At 39.4% G+C, this 18,584-nt stretch overlaps 1 protein-coding gene across 1 annotated transcript in view; it reads left to right on the top strand.

Annotated features, from left to right (window-relative positions):
- FGD6 (FYVE, RhoGEF and PH domain containing 6) overlaps positions 1-18,584 on the top strand; it is a 110,772-nt gene that overhangs the window by 54,897 nt on the left and 37,291 nt on the right. Inside the window, exons 6-8 of the mRNA XM_008687699.2 lie at positions 8,131-8,282; positions 10,939-11,095; positions 13,106-13,193. Of these exons, the coding sequence (XP_008685921.2) occupies positions 8,131-8,282; positions 10,939-11,095; positions 13,106-13,193 (397 nt within the window). The remainder of the gene's footprint in view (positions 1-8,130; positions 8,283-10,938; positions 11,096-13,105; positions 13,194-18,584) is intronic.

The raw sequence follows: 18,584 nt of genomic DNA, 5'->3' as shown, positions 1-18,584 counted from the left end.
AAACACTGTAAGAATGGACAGCCAGACTGAAGTATTTCCCATATCATCTCAGATCTGATAGATGTCATGGATGGCCTTGGCCTCTTCCCAGATGGTTTTGAACAGAATGAATCATCCAAAACCCACTTACTTGTACATTTTCAAAACCTCCTAAGCCTTTAATGTAGGAGTGAGAGTAGATCATCTGCCAACCTCATGTTAACATCCTGTCTGGTATGTGCAAATGTTAACTCAGCACAGCCCAGCTCTGATGGGAATTTTAAAAACAGAGCATTAGCCAGGTGAGAGCCATTACCAGCATGATGTGGGTGAAGTCAAAAGAGTCTCTTGTTTCATTTCACTACCGCCACCACACTGTTAAATTCATATTTACCCTTCTACCAAAAGGACCCCACAAAGGTAGCACATGGATAGTTTTAATCCTGAGCACTACTGCCATCTGACTTCATATAAATGAGTTCATGTCTGTGTTATATCCTAGAATATGACTGCTTTAAAATATCTAAATAACAGGCTTTAGATAATCCAGTGGATTTTTTTTTTTAATCAACCACGTATCCAAGTGGCTTGGGAGAAGCTATTGTTTCAGTTACACTTGATTTCCCATGAATAGTTTTCTGTATTAGAGACTCTAGAATAGCATTAATAGATCTTTCTGTGATGACAGAAGTGCTCAGTATCTGCACTGTCCAATATGTCCAATATTTTTAAAATTTAAATTTGTCACTGTAGCTAACACTTTATATATCACTTCAATATATCACTGTAGCTCACTGACATTTCTTTGTTTAGAATTTGCTGAACTAGGTGACATAGCTCATAGAAAAAAACTTAACATCTAGACCAGATAATTTCATCATTTAAACTGTTATGACATTGGAAGGAAGTAGGCTTGGATGGAGGCATGCAGTTTAAAATCAACTCAAGATTCTAGGAGCCAGCATATTCAGTTAGGGTCTTTGATTCATCTGCCTAGTGTTTGTGAGGAAAACTTGGGCCTGTAGCAGCAGTGGCAAGACTTTACAAGTAGGGTGTTTTGTGATATATGCTGTGCGCTATCTGCTTGAGCTCCTGGACTTGAAACTAGATTTTTTTTTTAAGTAATCTCTACACCCAACGTGGGGCGCGAACTTGCAACCCCAAGATCAAAAGTCACAGGCTCCACTGACTGAGCCAGCCAGGTGCCCCAGAACTAGAGTTTTTAAAATGTCCAGTGGTGCACAGTGTCTCTAAGTCAGTACCCAATACCAGTGTTTCCCTTTTCAAAATGGTAGTGTCATCCCTATGGCTGCCAAAGCCAGAAAACTAGGATTTGTTCTTTATTTCTCCTTCTCACTCACTTCTCCAGCCAACCCATCACCAAACCCACTGATTCTATTTCCACTTTACTGCCACGAACTTAGTCCAGAATATCATCTCTTACAAGACGACCATGCCAGCCTCCTCACAGGGGCTCCTGTTTCCATTCTCACCCTTTTCCCAATCTGTTTCTTAAACGATTTTTTTTCTTATAAAATTTCAAGAGTGATTTTCTTAGAATATGTATTAGAACATGTCACTCCCCTGCTTAAAACCCTTTAAATGATTCCCATTGCATTAAGAAAAAGTCCGTGTTACTCCCCAAGGCTAGTAAGTAGAATGGCCTTATATCCCCATCTGCTTTTGATAGTCCTGGTTATTGTCTTGGCATAATGATTATTGGTAGAGTTCCTTTTCTCTTGTTCAGTCATTAAATTATGGTTCCCTCTGCCTAAAAGGTGCTATGTGATTTGGCCTCTAACTCAGATGAGATGCTGGGGCAGGAAGGGTGTTCTCTTACTCACTGACCATGTTCTGACCGTACAGGCCTCCTTCCAGGTCTTAGTTTGGTGCTAAGATTCTTCTGGCTCACAGCTTTCGCTAATGCAGTTTCCTGGAATCTTTGCTCTTCATCTCATTCATAGCTAGTTTTTTCTTAATCCTCCCAATTTGGGCTTAATGTGACCTCCTCAGAGAGGCCTTCCTTGACCATCCTTATCTCTTTCACTTTCCCTTTGTGTTCTTCTTGGCGTTTAATATAATTTGTATATTTGTTTGCTTCCTTGTTTATTTTGGTCTACTTTACTAAAATGTAAGCTAGGTGAGGGCAGGGATCATATCTCCAGCACCTAGCATCATTCCTGTTTGTTGAAAGGCTTTCAGTAGACGTTTGTTGAATGAGTGAGTGTGACTAATTGATCAGTGGTTAAGAATTCTGCCTCTGCCACTATGTGCTCTTGGACAAATTAGTCAAGCCTTGGTTTCTTCTGGAAAATGGGAATAATAATAATAATCGCATAAAGTTTGTGTGATGATGGGGCACCTGGCTGGCTCATTCAGTGGAGTATGTGATTCTTGATCTTGGGGTTGTGAGTTTGAGTCCTACATTGGGTGTAGAGATTACATAAAAAAAAAATAAAATCTTAAAAAAACTAATAAAGTGGATGTGACAATTAAATGAGATCATGCAAAATAAATGTTAAACACTTAAATAGTTTTAGCTGCAAGTTAAGTGGAGGGCCTTTAAGATAAATTGCTCTGTTATTCAGAACTTATTTATATAAATTAAAATGCATACTATTTAATTAAGATGTTATCAAATAAACTTTTAATCAAATCAGTCAAAATAGTTTGTTCCTGAAATAGACCCTATTAACTTTCTTCCTCCACTAGAAGGTAAGTTCCATGAAGACAGGGATTTTTACGTTTCATTGATTCTTATCTCAGTAAATTCATATTTGTTGAATGAATGATAGACAACTGATGAATAAAATAGTACTTGGTAAAACTGTAGTTATTTATATTTGTTTTTCCTTGTTGTAGCAGAAGTTGTCCAATCCAGAGGTTGCTATTGTATTGTATATAAGTGCACATTTTATAGGTAACACACCTTACTTAATATAGTTCAGTGCAAGTGATACATTTTTTTGTTGTTGTTTTTGTTATCTTATTCTCCCTTTGTTGGGAGACTGGTTTAATAAACAGCTTTATAAATTTATTTTATGAATGTCCAAATAGCATGATTTTAAAAATATATATTTTGCAAGGGAATGATCAGAGACTTTGAGGTCTTTTTTGACAAAGATGGGCTGATGAAGTAGTAAAGGGATACTGGTAAAGAACCATCTTTGCTCCACTCATTTCTTTAGGTTGGGACACAGTTACCTTAAAAATTTGAAGAACTCTCAATAAAATCCATAGAGTTAGAGGCAAAGTTACTTGGACATCTATATGTCTGTTAGTAACTAGGATATATCTTTTCTTTTTTTTAAATGCATTATAAAAAAGAATAGAAGACTTTCTCACAGAACCTTTCAGTTTTTCCCATCTCAAAATAACTTCATCCTTTTCAGCTGAATACACCCTGTCTTTTGAGTCTTGTTAACCATTTAATTACCATTTATTTGTTCTTTAGTGGTAAAGAATTCTGTTTTAGAGTCTTTTCACATGGCTGCCTAACCTTTTTGAGCCGCTTCCTTCATGTGACTGCCCTTCACTGAATGAAGTTCATTGTTAAGAGCCCCTTTATCTTACTGCTGAGGTGTTTGTTTTCCCTATTTTGGTTTGGCATTTCCTTCTCGTGACATGCCTGTACTTCAGTGTTCTCCTTCCAGACTTTTAGGGACTTGTGGATCATAAATGAGATTCATGTGATCATTATGAATCAAATCTTCTTTACTTAAATAAACGGCCTTCTGCTGAACACACTCTGTGTGCCTTGAAACATGCTAAAACTATGTTACATAAATTGTCTATTTTAATCCTCATAACAACCCTATCAAATGGATGTTATTTCTGTTTCTTAAATGAAGGAAACTAGTTGCCCAAAGTAACCCACTATTAAATGGCAAAGCCAGACTTTGAACTCTGGTCTCTCTGATACCTTGCACTTAGTGATTGTTCAGAAATTGATTAAAAATTATTACTTGAAATTTCTAGGATGCTGTATAGGGAATAGTAGTATATCATTGGGTATATGAGCTTGTTTTCAGAATTCTTTCAGTTGGCCCAAGAAACCAGAGAAATTCTAGTTTTTCCTCTTCTAAAGAGTAAAATGAAGCTAGATAGGATATATTATGATTATTTCCTATTAAGTTGTTAAGGGAATTAGAGACTGGAGATAAAGGACAGGTTTGGGTCATGTTTTATACAGTTTGCTCGCATTGATGACTATGCATCAAAAGGTCTGAGCATATTGAGAGGGAAGAATCATTTCATTGGTCAGATATTTTAATTTAAGGACAAAATCAAATTGTTAATGTTAGGGCTTTCTACCCTCTCTACATTTACTTCATAGCTTCACACCCCTTTCTGCATATTTATCAAAGCTCTTTGACCTTCGCAGCTGCTTTGCTTTTGCTTAATATGAAGTGTTTCTTAATAACCTTTGTGAAGGCAGGGAGCCCTACAGAGTTCCCTACCCGTCCATATGTCCGTTTAGTCTTTGTAATCCACTGGGTCATCATAGTGGTTAAGTAATGCCCTCAGGTCAGGAAGCCCAGTCCGGATAGCTTAATTAAGTCGCTTACTTCTCTTTGGCACAGAGATGTAAAGCCTGACCCCATGAATAAGACCATCTGTTTTGTGCTTCACTGCTTTAGATGTTCATACATGACTTGATTTGCATTGATTTTTGCTTAGGTCTTGCCCAAGTGATCAGAGCTTGTAAGGCTAGTATGTTAATACCTCAAAGGAACTGAATGTGTTTTAGAAGTTGATCTGGTTCTCATTTGTAGGTTTTCTTGGAATTATTAAGAATAGTATTATGATATGCTTTATAATTCAGGAGCCTATTTCTGTTTCTAAAAATGCCAAGTTGAACACACATTTGGTTACTGTAATCAGAAACTTGAGTGTAGGTGGTTCCATTTTACATACAGAATCTTTGGTGGGTTTTATGTTGGAAGCATAGACTGAAGTACATGTGGTTGATATCAGTAAACTCTGTTGCTTGCCTCGCATTTTCACACCCCAGTTTCCACACCCCTTCCATTTTAATTACCCAGCTTTTCCACTGTGGAAAAGTATACTCTGGATCTAATTTTTGACGTGCCAGTCGTGTGGTCTTGCATCCTCACTGATTTAGTCCAGGAGGTGTTGGGGAATTTAAATTCTTCTGCCCAAAAATAGTTTTGCCTCTGGCTCTTAAGTGTCATCACACTTTCCCAAATTATCCTGGATGTTAGCATTTAGAAAAATAACCAGACATATGTTGTAATCATCCTTTTTATTTAAAAAAAGAAAAATGTTTTCTTCCTAGTGGCACCAGTTCTGGAAATGGTTGAGGTTCATGAAGAGCTGAGAAGTTAAAGATTCTGCGTGTAGTTCTTGTGTGAATTAGTTACATCTGACACTGGGGCCATAGTACATTGCTTTCTAGGGATGGTGACCCAAGAGGTGAGGGGACGAGCTTTGGGCCAGAGCTGCTGTGTGCAATTATGAAGGCCTTGGTGTGAGTTGCATTGGCGTGGGGTAAGAGGTAGCCTTTCCTGTTTTCAAAAAGGTACAATGAAGAATAATTGATGGCCCTGGTAATGCCTGCTTAGAATATATAACTTCCTGCAGCACTCGGCTGGTTCAGTCAATTAAATGTCCAACTCTTGACTTTGCTCAGGTCATGATCTTGGGGTGTGAGATCAAGCCCCACATTGGGCTCCACGCTGAGCCCAGAGTCTGCCTGAGATTCTTTCCTGCTCCTTTTCCCTCCCCCTCTTCTCCCCTCTCTTCCTGTGTGTGTGTGCACGTGTGCACACGCGCTCTCTTTCTCTAAATTAATAAATAAAATCCTTTAAAAAATTATGTAACTTCCTGGGTCCTGGGAATAATTTGTAATAGATAGCTAGATAGAAACTCTAAATTTCTATCATCTCTATTAATTGTTCTTTTGCTCTTTTAATTATTAAATTTCTATTACATTTTGTTGTGCTACTTATAATTTTAACAAGGGCAGTATGGGCCTCTACTTCCTTCAGAGCTACCGGCCATCATCCTGGAATAAGTGACGCTTTGATATGTGACAGACGCCTCCAGTTAGAGGCGGTCATCTCACTGGTCTGCCCAGTGTGAATTTGGCTGGCCTCTGTTGAATGTTTCTTAAATAAACAAGTTTCCCTTTTGGCAATGGTGGCAGACATGGAATGCAAGAGTCTGGCAAAAGTTGTGTCAGATAGGGTCCTTAAGCTGCTTAGCTGCTAGTGGCTACCGTTCACTGTTGTGACTGAGGAAGTATCTTCCAACTGGAAAATAAAAGTCGTCTTGCTGCCAGGGGACAAACATGTTCATCATTTATTCTACCAGAAGAAGGGGCAGTGTTTATTGCTTTGCTGAACAAGGAATTTTTGCATTTAAGTTATATTAATCATAAAACTGGTACCAAAAAGAGAAAGAAAGTACTATAGAAGATGTTTTAACTGTTCTTTGAATGTTATTACAATTGAGGAAGTTATTTGTGACATGTAAATATATTCTGTAGTTCTGCCTGATGGAAAAATCTAATGACTTTGAAAAGCATTAAGTAGCTCTATTTTCTCTTAGTAAATGTGAATGCTAATAGAAACAAGCTGCTGGGAGGTGGAATTTGGCCAATATCCATTTGGTTTCTGGAGATGTTTTGTGTGGTTTTCTGGATTGGAGTTTATGCAAGTTACAGATTCCTATTTTATATTACAGTAATTAGCTGTAAAAGTAGTTCTTTCATTACTGCTGTAAGTATTTGGTTCCTTTGGGCCAATGTGACTGTTGGACCAATAAAGTTAGTCCCAGGTACTGAAGCCTGAGCAAAGGGCTTATTAGCACCTGTTCCACACAGGAGGATTTGAATTGTCTGAAATGACCATCCTTTAAGTAAGAAAGGAATCCTTTCACGTACTTTTAAATGTTACGTAAGGTTTTTGTCCTTCACAAGAAGCATAAGAAGTGCCTGTGGTTAATGTATGTGTGTTGGAGGCAAGTAGTTGAAGGGAAGGGGGGAGGGGGGAGAAACCGGTAGCTTTCTTGTCTGGTTCATTTGCCCAGTGAATCCCTGAAGGGAAAGTAGTTAGAAACAAAGATAAAGGAAGATGAAGCCTAGTAGAGTCTGTTTTACCCAACCTTTGCTTTAAGGTTTTAATTAAACCTGCTGTTTCTGAGAAGGATCAGTCTCTGTTTTTGAGTCCTAAGGACTTTGGAACAGATTCCACTATTGTTTTACTTATCCCCTGAGGGTGGGCCTCCAGATAGGGTGAAACCAGACAATTAGGATCTCAGACACCACCACCCTTCCCACGTCCTCTGGGGTGATGGGATGGGATGGTGTGGACTTGTCTTAAAACATGGTATAAATAATTTCTAGGGAAAAGTTAACAGAAAAGAACATACAAGGAGAAAATTTTTTATTTTGCAAAAAGTGTAAATCCTGGTGAGTTTATCAAGAAGTCAGTAGGAGGGAGAGGAGAATTTAAGGTCCACAGTGAAAATATTTTGCTGATTCTGTGTGCCAAACACATTGCAAAAAGCTTTAAGTGTGTTATCTGATGGTGTGCGATATGAAAGTCTCATAACCCACTTAACAGATGAGGAAAATGAGGCTAGCCCAGGGAATACAGTAATACTGGGTCCAGTATTCTCTGATTATCAAGAGTGTGCCAGTGTCCTCCACATGCCTTACCTAGAATGCTCTTGTTGTTGGGAAATAATTACTGAAAGTGAACAAAGGGACTTTCCAGAGTAAAGTTAAGTAAGATCTCTTGGGGACTTCTAAAATGAATGGATTGTGTTCGTATAGCACTACTGGAATAAGTCTAAAGGCTACTTAGAGTTGCAATACGATTTCCAGATACCCTTTAATGTAATTACGAAGTTTGGAGATCAAAAGATTTAAGAGAAATATCATACAGACTGTTTTAAAACCAAATATCTACCCTAGCCACTTTGTTGTGGTAGGGTGGTTTTTTTGGGTTTTTTTAATCTGGCTAAGCGGGATAGGAGGAAGTGTGCACTTTGAGTTTGTAATTCTACATGGAAAATACAGTTTGTGATTTATGTTGTTTTAAAAAGAGAAGCACGTGGGGGGGGGAAGCTTTATATCAATTATATGTCTATGTGTGTTATTTTTCCTTCTCTGAACCATAATAGGATTTCCGAGATGCAGTGGCCCATGCTTCCAGGCAACTTGGGAAACCTGTGATTGAGGACCGGATCCTAAATCAGATCCTGTACTACTTGCCTCAGCTGTATGAGCTCAACCGGGATCTACTGAAGGAACTGGAGGAAAGGATGTCAAACTGGTAAAAATGGACTGACCAGCTTTCCCAGAGTCCCAATTTTAGATGAAGCCATAAGGGCCGTGCTTGTGACAGAGAGGTGGTGTTCCTTACATTGACTTGTTTCAGTGTATTGAATTTCCTTGGCAGTTACCTGTAGATTGGTCGTTTTATTTTTTTTTTCCCTCAAGATTTTGTTTATTTGAGGGGTGCGTGGGTGGCATAGTCGTTAAGCGTCTGCCTTCGGCTCAGGGCGTGATCCTGGCTGTGGGATTGAGCCCCACATTAGGCTTCTCCGCTAGGAGCCTGCTTCTTCCTCTCCCACTCCCCCTGCTTGTGTTCCCTCTCTCGCTGGCTGTCTCTATCTCTGTCAAATAAATAAATAAAATCTTTAAAAAAAAAAACAGATTTTGTTTATTTGAGAGAGGGCAAGGGAGAGTGAGAGGGAGGGAGGGGGCAGGGAGGGAGGATGAGCCGGGGAGGGGCAAAGGGAGAAGCAGACTCCCCGATGTGGGGCTGGATCCCAGGACCAGGAAACATGACCTGAGTGAAGGCAGACCCTTAACCGACTGAGCCACCAAAGCGCCCCTACAATGGCTGAAATTCACAACCTTGATACACTGAGCTCAATTCTAGAAATGTTTAAATTCTTTGGTAATATTGCCTCAAAAACAAGAAGGGTCCATATTCAGCCAGTTTAACTTTCTGTATGTGACCTTTGATAATCAAGGTTTTTGAGATTGCGGTAGTTTACTTGATATATTCACATCGAAATGTTTTTAAATGCTTTATTATCTTTTCTGGAATTTCATGAATCTTTGTTTACATTTTGGAAAACAGACCATTTACTGAGATAATAGTTTTGTTTGGTTTAGAAAATTTACATGTATATGATAGCATTGTAAGCTACAGTTTGGAAAAACTGGAATACCAAAAGGTTAACTACTTCCTTGGGTAGTAGAAAGTAAGCAGACACTTTGGTGACATCTTCCGAAATATGTAGAAAATTTGTTCTAGGGGTTTTGAATTTATTGTCCCTGGGGAACCCCAAATGATTAGAATAGCAAAATAGTGTCGCCTACTTTCATGATTAAAATCTCCCTGTAAGCTTTCTTTTCCAGAAAAATACGTCTTGTTGGGAAAATATGTTAGACGAGTGATTAATTCATAGCTGCAGCCTAAGTGTAAAATAACACAGGGTTAAGGACTGAGGGATGACTAAAAGGTATTTTTAAAAGTCATGATAGAAATAAAATGTGATTACAAAGAGTTTTCCTGTACATACTTTGTCATTCTTCTTACAAAAATTATCTTAAAGTTACTCAGTTGCCTTTCAAAGATATGCGTATTTATGAAAGTGGGTGTTATAAGAGGCTTGAATTTATTTTTTACTTGTACTGAAGTTTTCTCGAGTTTAGATGGATAGATGTTCTGCGTTAAAGTATTAAGCATTCCTAAGAAACAGACTAAATTGATGAAAGGGACAGCTGAAATGATAATTATGGGAAAAGCTACACTTATTACTGACATAAAAGTCTTCTAATCCTTGGATTAGATATTTTCTACTTAAATATTTTTCTCTTGGGGCCTTCAAGTTAGGACATACTGTTTGATTTTAGTATGCTTTCTAAAATAACATTTATTTTTACATTGGTTTTTAATAACTGTTGAGATACTTCATTTCTGCCTTCATCAAGGTTTAGATTATCTACAGTGTGCTGGTCAGGGCTCTAAGCGTGGCGGAAATATCACATTTTACAAAATAGATAAGGCTCTTGCTCTCATAGAGTAGACATTTTAGTTGGGGGAGAACCAGAAAAATGGACAAGAAACATTGGATAAAAGCAATTTCTTTTTTTTTTCTTTTTAAAGATTTTATTTATTTATTTGACAGAGAGAGAGACAGCCAGCGAGAGAGGGAACACAAGCAGGGGGAGTGGGAGAGGAAGAAGCAGGCTTCCAGTGGAGGAGCTGATGTGGGGCTCGATCCCAGAACGCTGGGATCACACTCTGAGCCGAAGGCAGACGCTTAACGGCTGAGCCACCCAGGCGCCCTGGATAAAAGCAATTTCTGACCTGGAAAGATGTAAAATAAGATGGATGTGCTGGCGAGTGAAGATTGGGTGGCGGAGGAAGGCCCTCTGAAAAGGCACAGCACTTTAACATAGCATCTGAACGAAAAGGAGGAGCTGGCCAGGGTTTCCTATTTCCAGGCCTGCAAAGCCATTAGTAAAAGTTTGTAAAGTGGGAATGACTCCGTATGTCAAAAGAATATATAAAGAAGCCCAGTGTGGTTGGAGAGTACTGAGAAAGAAGGAGAGAAGTGTGAAATGGGTCAGAAAAGTAGGCAGCAGCAGGACCAATGGGGCTTTGTAAGCCAAGGGAAGGAGTTTGTTTTTCCTGCTGAGTCCCATAGGAGGCCTTTGGAAGTCACATGGTGTAATAGAGGGTTTTAGACTCTCTGGTTGCACAGAAGGATGAGATGGTAGAATCGAGGAGACTGGTCAGAGGGCTGGCAAAATCCAGGCGACGTGATGGTGAAGAGTAGGCATTTGGGGATAGGAGATGTCTTAAAAGAAGAGAGAAGAGGAAGAACTGAAGGCTTAGACTTCTTGGATATTGGATATGTTTTGGATACATTAATGACTCTTTTTATATTTTTGTGTCTCTCTTCTCTTAGGACTGAACAACATAGAATTGCTGATATCTTTGTAAAGAAGGGACCATATCTAAAAATGTATTCCACGTACATCAAAGAATTTGATAAAAATATAGCTTTGCTGGATGAGCAGTGTAAGAAGAACCCAGCTTTTGCTGCTGTTGTTAGAGATTTTGAGGTATTTTTGCTCCCATATAATGTTGAACCCTTTTTTCTTCATTTGTTGTTTTTAAAGCTGTAATAATTTGTAATCACTGAGAACAAAAAGATATTAAAACATAATCCCTTCAAAGTCAAAGACGGGATTGAGTAAATTAAAAGGTGAGAAATTGTGTACAAGATTTAATTTTGAAAAATCTATGATTGCGTGCTGGAATATGTTGATGGGTCTCCTTTTTTTTAATTGTGGGGAAATACACATAAAATAAGACTTAACCATCTTAACCGTTTTTAAGTGTATAGTTCATTAGCAGTAAGTACCCTCACATTGTTTTGCAACCAATCTCTACAACTCTTTTCATCTTACATTGCAAAACTGAAACTATGGCTAAAACAACACCCCATTCTCCCCTCCCCCAGCCCTTGGTGACCACCATTCTACCTTCTGTCTCTGAATTTGACTACTCTAGGAACATTTCTTTTCCTTTTATTCTTCTAACAACTAACCTACATTGAAGTATAGGAAATATAATTTGTTTCCCTTCAGATAAATAACACAAGTTCAGTGTCAAAGTTAAGAAGAATTAATGACTGTTTATGACCAAAGCATTATGTTTGGACTCAAAGCTATGATAGTACAAGCCTGATTTGATTGGGGATAAATGACATTAATACATCTCTTAAAAATTAGTTTTAACTAAAATTTTATTTAAGTCCTTCCCCCCAATCTTGGATAAAATGTGAATTATTATGTTTTAATACTCATTTCTCTCTTTTGTAGCTAAAAAAAAAAAATCAGCGAATTCCAGTCACACAAAATTAGAAAAGTTTTAGAAAGATTTAAGATATTGCTGATTCCTTATTTGTACATTAAACACATAATTAAACTGAAAATTATTTGTTGTCTTTTTCCCCTCTTTTTTTCTTTTCCTCTGCTCTGATGTCTTCATGCTGTTAAGCAAGGAAGTGTGATTTCTATGCTATGGCAACTGATAATTGACCCAGGTTTTCATCAGTGTCCAGTGCGTTGTTCCGTTGCCTTGGCAGCAAAAGAAAACATAAGACGAGGGGAAAATTAGCTGTCTTGGTTAATGATGCTTGCGTGGTAGACGCTTTCTTAAATGCAGTATCATTATAACTTTCTAATTAATTCTGTGTACCAGACCCTAGAGGTGCGTATTTAGAAAAAGATGAAATGACACGAGCAAATCTAACAAAACCCTTCCCCACCTGCCTGAGCTGTGGAAGAAGTAGAAGTGCAGGACATCTTAGGACGCAGGGACATTTTCACCCGGCCATTTTGATGCCACCTCACAGTACATTCCTGTGTCGGAGAATGTCTACGAAAACCAGGATTGGGCAGAAGTGTCTATTGCACATACTAGGGAAAAGCACTTTAAAGGCAAAATGAAATGTCCTTTTGGCCAAGGCAGAATGGCTCTAGTATCAGATGTCTCTCTATACACCAATTTGGGAGCTGTCTTTTATAGCCATTCATCTGAAAAAGAAATTTTATGTCACTCAGGCTTATTAGAAAAGGCATGCTTAGCAAGGCTGCTTTTCAGGTTAGACTTAATTTCTGCAATGCTCTCCACTACCACCAGTTGTTATCGTGGGTATATCGACTGTAGGCCCTGCTTATTATTTCAGTCGTGTTCCCAGTAGCTTTATTTCTTCTGCCTTATCTCGAGGGCCACACAGGGTTTGTTTGTGCTTGTGAATACGTTGGCAAATACTTGCCTCAGTGGCAGCTGCTGAGGATGGTGGGCTCTAACTGACCTAGAGCGCAGGCTCAGCCACCCCTGCGTGTGAGAGTGAGCCCGCGACTTCAGAGAGCTCCCTGCAGGAGAGGGTGGGCTATGGCTTCACTCTCAGCATAATAGCTGTGCCTTAAAACATAGGGAGCTTCTCTGGGAGTCCCCTTCCAGAGTTGTTGGCTTTCTAAACTTTGGCTTCCTGGGCACTTGAATCTGGATCCCTTCCTTCTTGAAAGAACGCTGTGTTTATTTTGGATACGTTTTCCTTTCAGATGAGCCCACGCTGTGCTAATCTGGCCCTCAAGCACTACCTGCTCAAGCCAGTTCAGAGGATCCCCCAGTACAGGCTGCTGCTGACAGGTGGGCTGCTTCGACAGTTTGCCAAAGATCTGCTAATGTTGCTTTTATGAAACTCTCCCTCTCCTCAGAACACCTCTCTAACACTCCAGTAACTCCTTGTCTAATACATGGATTTATGGATTGATTACAACCTCACGTATATATCGCTAGAACTACACTCGTCTCGGTTCTTTGATCATCCCTGCATGCATTCTCTGCTCTGGGCATTCATACATGTACGTCGTACCCTCCCAACCTCACATCCCTGCATCATTTTACCTGATTAATATTATTAATCCCAACGATGTCCTTTCCCAACCACTCAAGAATGAGTTGTAGGGAGTCACTCCACCTATTTGTATAGCAACTGTTGTCCTGGTCACTTAGCTCAGAGGGTGTAAGGACTGATTAATGTGCTGTGTACATAGAATAGTGCTTTGGTCACAGTAAGTTGTAAATCAGTATCGGCTGCTATTAACAGTAGACCCTTATCATCATCATCATTACTATGTTGTTGTCATGGTCATTGTATCTTCTACTAGACTGTAAGCGTCAAGATTACAGGGCTGTGTCTATCTCGCTTACCGCTATAATAGTAAAAAAATAAAAAGATGAAGAGGGCAAGGCTATGAGTGGAGTGAAGGCATATACTGTGCTCAGGGCTTTATATTCATTGGCTCTCCCAAGTCTTCACCATAGCCGTGCATATATCACAATATTATTTACATAGATGTAATAATAGGTTTATAGAGATAAGTGTCTGGCATCACAGAAAAGCTAGTGCAGTCTCACCCTAAGTGTAGTATCCAACACATGCTACTAGGTCCTCTGGAGTATTTGCTGAAATATAGTGGATATACAGCGAATTAATATACATATATAGTGCGCATTAAGAATTATGTCAAAATGGAGCACCTGGGTGGCTCGGTTGGTTAAGTGTCTGACTCTTGATTGCAGCTCAGTTCATGATCTCGGGGTCATGGGGTCAAGCCCGATGTCAAGCCCCACTCAGCTCGGAATCTGCTTAAGATTCTCTCTCTCTCCCTCTGCTCCTTCCCCTGATCGCACTCTCTCTTTCTCTCAAATAAATACAAAAATAAAATCTTTAAAAAAAAGAATTCTGGGGGCGCCTGGGTGGCTCAGACGTTAAGCGTCTGCCTTCGGCTCAGGGCGTGATCCCAGAGTCCTGGGATCAAGCCCCACATCAGGCTCCTCTGCTGGGAGCCTGCTTCTTCCTCTCCCACTCCCCCTGCCTGTGTTCCCTCTCTCGCTGGCTGTCTCTCTCTCTGTCAAATAAATAAAATCTTTAAAAAATAAAAATAAAAAAATGAATAAATAAAAAATTCTGTCAAAATGGATAAGAATATCAAAATGCCACCACAACTATAAATCAATCTGTAGTAATTTTATCACGAAAACAGATTTTGAGGTACTTGGTTCTTATTGGTATTCTTAAAAAATGGTGTGCATGCTCCTTTCCTTTATCTTTTCTCATAAGCCAAGAACTGTGTTGGATAGAGTAGGTGACTGCTAGAAAGCCAGGATTTCCTGATACTCCTTTAGGCAAAGCCTTCCTGGGTTACCTTTTAAAAGACAAAGTGCTGTTGAGGAAGGCCCACCTTCAGCATCAGGACCTGACTACCCTAGGTGTTTCAAGTGTTTACTTCAAATTTCTAACTGTGAATCAGATGCTAGATTTTTCTCTGGAATGACATAAGGCAAACCACATAATTTGAGGATATCCTGTCCATTTGTACTTTCTTTCCTCTGCTTTTGGCAGAGATTTGGAATACACAGGACAAAAGGAAGTACCGATGCATGTGTTGTGTTTTTGCTAGATAAGTTCAATGCTGTATCGTAAATGAAGCTATCAGATGGCTTAGGCTATTTCTACAGCTGTGGAATGAAATACTGTTTTTAGTGGCAAAAGACTACCGTGGTTTCAAATGAGAGAAGGATGGAGCAGGACTCTGAAATTTTAATGTAAAAAATATCCCCCCCACACTATGACTGATCTAAGTAAAAAAGTTACACATACATTTAACTTAGGATTCATGCAGTTTGGTTTTAGCTGAGAAATGATGAAGTAGTGAAAGCAAGTTTTTAAAAATTCTTTTTTAAGAGAACAGATTTCATGTGTTTTGTGATAGCAACATAATGTAAGCTTGGGGTTGTTTTAGTTTTGAGCTTCCTCTTCTTTAATCTTAAAGCCATTTACCCCTCCTTTAAGTTGGAAAATCTCCATTATTTATTTATGTATGATAGACCCTCAGTAATTACGGACTTACTGAAGGGTAACAGTGATGAGTGGATTGTTCAAAGTCACAGAGTCAGGACTGAAGTTTCAGAGATTTTGTAAAGAAATAACATAGGAGAGCCTGGGTGGCTCAGCCGTTAAGTGTCTGCCTTCGGCTCAGGTCATGATCCCAGGGTCCTGGGGTCGAGCCCTGCATTGGGCTCCCTGCTCAGCGGAAGCCTGCTTCTCCCTCTCACACTTCCCTTGTTTGTGTTGCCTCACTCACTGTCTCTCTCTGTCAAATAAATAAATAAAATCTTTAAATAAATAAATAAATAAATAAATAAATAAATAAATAATATAGGCTTCATGTTCTTTATCCTTTGCCTTTTCTTCCATTGATTCAAATTCTTCCTTTCCTCCAATCCTGACCTGAAATCCCCCTTTGCTTCTGAAGTCATCTCTCATTCCTGCAGTCCTCCTTGACCCTTTCTATTAGTGCCATGTGACCTAGCAGATATTTACAGTCGTCCCCCTTTACTCGCCAGGGATACATCCCAAGACCGCCAGTAGGTGCCTAAAACCATGGATAGTACCACACGCTGTGCATGCTTTTGTTTTTTTCCCCTACCTACACACCTGTGATAAGGCTTCATTTATTAATTAGTCACAGTAAGAGATTAGTAACAATAATAATAAAATAAAATAATTATAACAATGTACTGTAACAAACATTAAGTGAATGTGCTGCAAAATATCTTATTGTACTATGGTTACCCCACTTGTGATGACGTGAGATGATAAAATGCCTATGTGATGAGACAAAGTGAGGTGAGTGACATCAGACACACTTATCCTTAGTCTGCCTTCGACCTTCTGTGACATGTCAGGAGGATCAGCTGCCTCTGCTCGCACAGCAGTTGACTTTGCGTAACTGAAACCGTAGAAAGTGAAACTACAGATATGGGGGGACTAAGGTATTCAGTGCCTTGTGAATTTGCTAATATTTTTCTAATTTGAATAGTGGTTCCTTAAATTGATTATAAACTCCTTGAGGTCAAGGACTGAGTCTTTACCAACAATTGAGTGCACCCCAATTTATCTGGGTCAGTTTTGGTTACCTTGGAAGCCAGTCAGGAAATAATTTTGGCTGCTTTTAAGCTACGTTTAAAACATCCCAGTAGGGGCACCTGGGTGACTCAGTTGGTTAAGCATCTGCCTTCAACTCAGGTCATGATCCGGGATCCTGAGATTGAGCCCCACGTCGGGCTCCTTGCTTAGCGGGGAGACTGCTTCTCCCTCTCCCTCTTCCGCTCCCCCTGCTTGTGTTCTCTCACTCATTCTCTCTTGCTCTCTCAAATAAATAAATAAAATCTTTAAAAAGGAAGGAAGGAAAGAAAAGAAACATCCCATTAGCCCAAACATCTTTAGCCTAAAGGACAACATTGAGATAGAGAATTTCAGAGATGATGACTTCTTCTAAATGGAAGACACATTCAGAGAGGTTGAAATGTCCTTCCCAAGACTACACAAATGGTATTGGTTGAAATGTACGTATGGTCATATAATCCTAAGGACATATGGAGGTTGTGATACTATGGTTTTGTTTTATATTTTTATTTAAAATTCTGATTCTCCAGTACTCATTTTTATGGTGTTCTGATTGCTACTTTGCAAGGTATTTCTACAGTTGCTCTTAAAGTGCCCCCTGTCCCTGCACTTAAATTTTTAGAAGTTGGATTTTAAGTCTTTAAGTTTGCATCGTGATAGTTAACTGGGTCCTCATCTTTGGATAAATAAGCTCAATGTTTTAACCCTCTGAACAACCTTGTGGGATAAATACTTTTTTTTTTAGTTTTCGTTTTAGAATTTGGAGTAATTCCAAGTACACAGAATATATAGGAGTAGAGAGGAACCGTGAGACTATCTGGGGCAACTTTTGACAACTTTGATTTATAAATGAGTTTTAGGCAGACAAGGGGAAGGATCCCTGCCTGACTTAGGGTAGTTTTGTGCCTACTTTCGTTTCTTAAGAGGGGAAGATTGAAAAATGTTAGAGATGAAGTACAGATAAGCTAGGATAGTTTCTTTTGGAATCCTTTTAGAGAGAGGTGAATGGAAATTCCCAGATACAGCGACCTGCCCCTACTAGTCAGACAACCATCCTATTGTCTTGCGGTGTTTTCTTCCCGGACATAATTTGGGCTTCAACTGGGTATTCTACTTAGGCTTTCCTAGTAAAAACACTTCCAACTAAACTCCTGGTAGTGCTTTTTTAAGCTCAACCTAAAACAGGATTAAAGAAAATGTGTATGTTGTATGATGAATGCTTAAGATTAGAATTAGCTTTTTAAAAAGGTAAAATAAAGCAAATAATTTACTTAATTTAAGTAGAAAAACTTGTAAATTTAACCTTTATATTGGCCACTCAAGGCAAATGGATCTAGCCAGATCTTGAAATCTGCCTGGGGCCCCCAACCTACTTCAAGTTAGGAGCGTGAGAGTCTCGCGGCAACAGTGAAGAAGCAATGGAAGGAAACAGGTGCTGTTATAGGAGCAGTATTAATTCTTTTTTTTTTTTTTTTAAGATTTTATGTATTTATTTGAGAAAGAGAGAGAGAGTGAGCGAGAGAGAGCACAAGCTGGGGGAAGAGGCGGGGGATAGAGAGAAGCAGGCTTCCCGCTGAGCAGGGAGCCTGATGTGGGGCTTGACCCCAGGACCCTGGGATCATGACTTGAGCCGAAGGCAGATGCTTAACCAACTGAGCCACGCAGGCGCCCCAAGGAGCAGCATTAATTCTTTACCTCTGCTTATGTCCTTCCTCATCTCTTCAGTGTTGAGACCGTCTTTATTTTCCTGACTCTGGGCCTGGCATAGATTCTGGCCCATAATAGGGACTCTTAACGAGCTAAAAGGCTGAGGGAATTAAGCCTTGTTCCTTTTCACAAGGTTGAGAATCCCCCGAATGTTGATGGATGAATGGGTCAATAAATTGTTGAGAGTTAAAAACACTCTTCCAGTTACCCAGGCACAAAATTATGGAAAGGACTCTGAAATGCTTCCCTCTCCTGCTCGTTCCTCTGTTGTGGTATCTGCAGACGAGTTTTCCCCTGCCTCTGCTTCCTACTCTTTCCATTTCCCTTGTTATGTTCTAGACCAGGCCTTTCTAAACTCA

The sequence above is a fragment of the Ursus maritimus genome, unplaced genomic scaffold, assembly GCF_017311325.1.
Source record: "Ursus maritimus isolate PB19 unplaced genomic scaffold, ASM1731132v1 scaffold_21, whole genome shotgun sequence".
Lineage (NCBI taxonomy): Eukaryota > Metazoa > Chordata > Mammalia > Carnivora > Ursidae > Ursus > Ursus maritimus.
Note: the sequence above shows the minus strand (reverse complement) of the source record. Positions and strands in the feature narration are given on the sequence as shown.